This window comes from Cyprinodon variegatus, unplaced genomic scaffold (genome assembly GCF_000732505.1).
Source record: "Cyprinodon variegatus isolate N-32 unplaced genomic scaffold, C_variegatus-1.0 Scaffold183, whole genome shotgun sequence".
Taxonomy (NCBI): Eukaryota; Metazoa; Chordata; class Actinopteri; order Cyprinodontiformes; family Cyprinodontidae; genus Cyprinodon; species Cyprinodon variegatus.
The window spans coordinates 722,404-723,471 of NW_015150636.1; the positions used below are offsets into that span (position 1 = coordinate 722,404).

Below are 1,068 nucleotides of genomic sequence, written 5' to 3' on the forward strand. Positions count from 1 at the left end.
ATCTATCATACATAACATAACATCAGAGGTTGGGTCACTCACCGATTTCTGCTTTGATGCACAAACCCTCTGAGTTTCTGATCGGTTCCTCCTTCTCAACATCAAACTTGATCAACATGCAGGGAAAGATAAACTGGGAGGAAAAAAGTGGAGCGGAGCTGTTCAGAAGTAAAACACTAAATGCTGTCAAATAACAGTCTGTCACATGATTTAAAGGAAGCATAACCAGTTCATCTCTACAACAAGATTTCATTCTGAGATCATGATGCTGGAAACATGATTATTTTTCCCCGTTTTGAGCGAACTACTCTTACCCTGTGCAGGAAATTGATCCGTCCCACGGCTCCGATCTTTGAGGTGTAGTTGATGAAGCCGATGTTCCCCTCGGTGGCGGCATACAGCTCTCTGACCTTAATGTCCCCGAATCGATTCAGGAACTCCCTCCAAACATCGGCTCGGACTCCGTTCCCGATGGCGATTCGGACTTTGTGGTTCTTCTCGTTCTCTTTCTGCACAAGCAAAAGAATTGGAAGTGGAGAAGTGCAGAAACTTCCCAGAAAGGGTTAAAAAAAGTCTCACCTTGGGCATGTTGCAGAGATAACGCAGCGTCTCGCCGATGTACTGCATCACCGTCACGTTATACTTCCTGCAGTCGTCCCAGAACTGAGAGGCGGAAAACTTTCTCTTCAGCACGATGGTCAGACCTGGAAAAATACCAGCAGATCAGGAGTCGTCCAAGCCTGAAGCTTCCGGCGCTTCTCTTGAGTCCTTACCTCTCTCGATCCCTCCGGCCAGCCCGATGAGGAAGCCAGCGCTGTGATACAGAGGCAGGTTGAGGTAGAAGATGTCCTCTGCAGTGGTTCCAGACGCCGCCTGGACGAAGGAGGCCGCCCACACCCTCTCATGGGTGACGACGGCTGCTTTAGGCAAACCTTTAACAGTCAGAGTGAAACGCGTTATAAAGATCTGTTCTTATCCTCTGAACAAGAAGCTGCATCCATCAATGCTTAGAAACAGGAGCGGATGTAGGAAATGTGGGGCCCTAGGCAAAAACAGGCAGGGGGCCCT

The 1,068-nt window shown here is 48.9% G+C and overlaps 1 protein-coding gene across 1 annotated transcript in view; it reads right to left on the reverse strand.

Annotated features, from left to right (window-relative positions):
• Window positions 1-1,068, reverse strand: part of LOC107087410 (very long-chain acyl-CoA synthetase-like) — a 22,152-nt gene that overhangs the window by 12,510 nt on the left and 8,574 nt on the right. Inside the window, exons 3-6 of the mRNA XM_015378980.1 lie at window positions 774-932; window positions 580-704; window positions 315-509; window positions 43-133 (exon numbers count right to left, since the gene is read on the reverse strand). Coding sequence (XP_015234466.1) covers window positions 43-133; window positions 315-509; window positions 580-704; window positions 774-932 — 570 coding nt within the window. The remainder of the gene's footprint in view (window positions 1-42; window positions 134-314; window positions 510-579; window positions 705-773; window positions 933-1,068) is intronic.